At 42.8% G+C, this 1,602-nt stretch overlaps 1 protein-coding gene across 1 annotated transcript; it reads right to left on the reverse strand.

The window, feature by feature from the left end:
• Positions 1-239: 239 nt before the first annotated feature.
• LOC138367959 (PAX-interacting protein 1-like) lies at positions 240-1,301 on the reverse strand. Its single transcript, XM_069330244.1, has one exon. The coding sequence runs from the start codon at positions 1,299-1,301 to the stop codon at positions 240-242; it is 1,062 nt and encodes a 353-aa protein (XP_069186345.1).
• Between the last annotated feature and the right edge of the window lie 301 nt (positions 1,302-1,602).

A 1,602-nucleotide genomic window follows, 5' to 3' on the forward strand; every position in this document is an offset into this window, starting at 1 on the left:
TTGTATTTGTAATTTTGTTGTGTTTTTGTGAATCCTTTGTTCAACTGCATTTACTCTGTTGTTGTGTTACTATAGTGGTTATATTGCTGTAGTGGTTCTGTTGCTGTAGTGGTTCTGTTAATATAGTAGTTCTGTTGCTGTAGTGGTTCTGTTATTATAGTGGTTCTGTTGCTGTAGTGGTTCTGTTGCTGTATTGGTTCTGTTGTTGTAGTGGTTCTGTTGCTGTAGTGATTCCGTTGCTATAGTGGTTCTCTTGCTGTAGTGGTTCTGTTGCTGTAGTGATTCTGTTGCTGTAGTGGTTCTGTTGCTGTAGTGGTTCTGTTGCTGTAGTGGTTCTGTTGCTGTAGTGGTTCTGTTGCTGTAGTGGTTCTGTTGCTATAGTGGTTCTGTAAATATAGTGGTTCTGTTGCTGTAGTGGTTCTGTTGCTGTAGTGGTTCTGTAAATATAGTGGTTCTGTTGCTGTAGTGTTTCGGTTGCTGTAGTGGTTCTGTTGCTGTAGTGGTTCTGTTGCTGTAGTGGTTCTGTTGCTGTAGTGGTTCTGTTGCTGTAGTGGTTCTGTTGCTGTAGTGGTTCTGTTGCTGTAGTGGTTCTGTTGCTGTAGTGGTTCTGTTGCTGTAGTGGTTCTGTTGCTGTAGTGGTTCTGTTGCTGTAGTGGTTCTGTTGCTATAGTGGTTCTGTTGCTGTAGTGGTTCTGTTGCTGTAGTGTTTCTGTTGCTGTAGTGGTTCTGTTGCTGTAGTGGTTCTGTTGCTGTAGCGGTTCTGTAAATATAGTGGTTCTGTTGCTGTAGTGTTTCTGTTGCTGTAGTGGTTCTGTTGCTGTAGTGGTTCTGTTGCTGTAGTGGTTCTGTTGCTGTAGTGGTTCTGTTGCTGTAGTGGTTCTGTTGCTGTAGTGGTTCTGTTGCTGTAGTGGTTCTGTTGCTATAGTGGTTCTGTTGCTGTAGTGGTTCTGTTGCTGTAGTGGTTCTGTTGCTGTAGTGGTTCTGTTGCTGTAGTGGTTCTGTTGCTGTAGTGGTTCTGTTGCTGTAGTGGTTCTGTTGCTGTAGTGGTTCTGTTGCTGTAGTGGTTCTGTTGCTGTAGTGGTTCTGTTGCTGTAGTGGTTCTGTTGCTGTAGTGTTTCGGTTGCTGTAGTGGTTCTGTTGCTGTAGTGGTTCTGTTGCTGTAGTGGTTCTGTTGCTGTAGTGGTTCTGTTGCTGTAGTGGTTCTGTTGCTGTAGTGGTTCTGTTGCTGTAGTGGTTCTGTTGCTGTAGTGGTTCTGTTGTATTTGGTGAATTGTTTTGCTGTATCCTTCGTTACGCTTCATTTGTTCAACTGTTGCTTAAGTTCTTCAATGCACGAGTGCTTGGCTGAACGTGTTCTTTTAAAATACCGACAAGGTATAACGTCTCCTGCGAGAACAATGATGTTCTTTGTTCAAAACGACGAGTGTGTTAGTATAACACTGTTCTTATTTCCTGTTCTAGTTTCCACGTGGATTTAAGGATAGTTTCGCAAATAGTTATACTTCGTTCTTGTTATATGGAAAAGTATTTATGGTGTCTATGATTGTGGCAACACTTGTGGGTGACGTCAGAGGTCAGAGGTCAAAACCTAACCTGACATGA

This window comes from Procambarus clarkii, chromosome 24, assembly GCF_040958095.1.
Source record: "Procambarus clarkii isolate CNS0578487 chromosome 24, FALCON_Pclarkii_2.0, whole genome shotgun sequence".
NCBI lineage: Eukaryota > Metazoa > Arthropoda > Malacostraca > Decapoda > Cambaridae > Procambarus > Procambarus clarkii.

What these genes read in the sequence shown, in the direction of transcription:
- LOC138367959 (XM_069330244.1), bottom strand. Translation starts at nt 1,301, where the DNA reads ATGAAGCGTAACGAAGGATACAGCAAAACAATTCACCAAATACAACAG.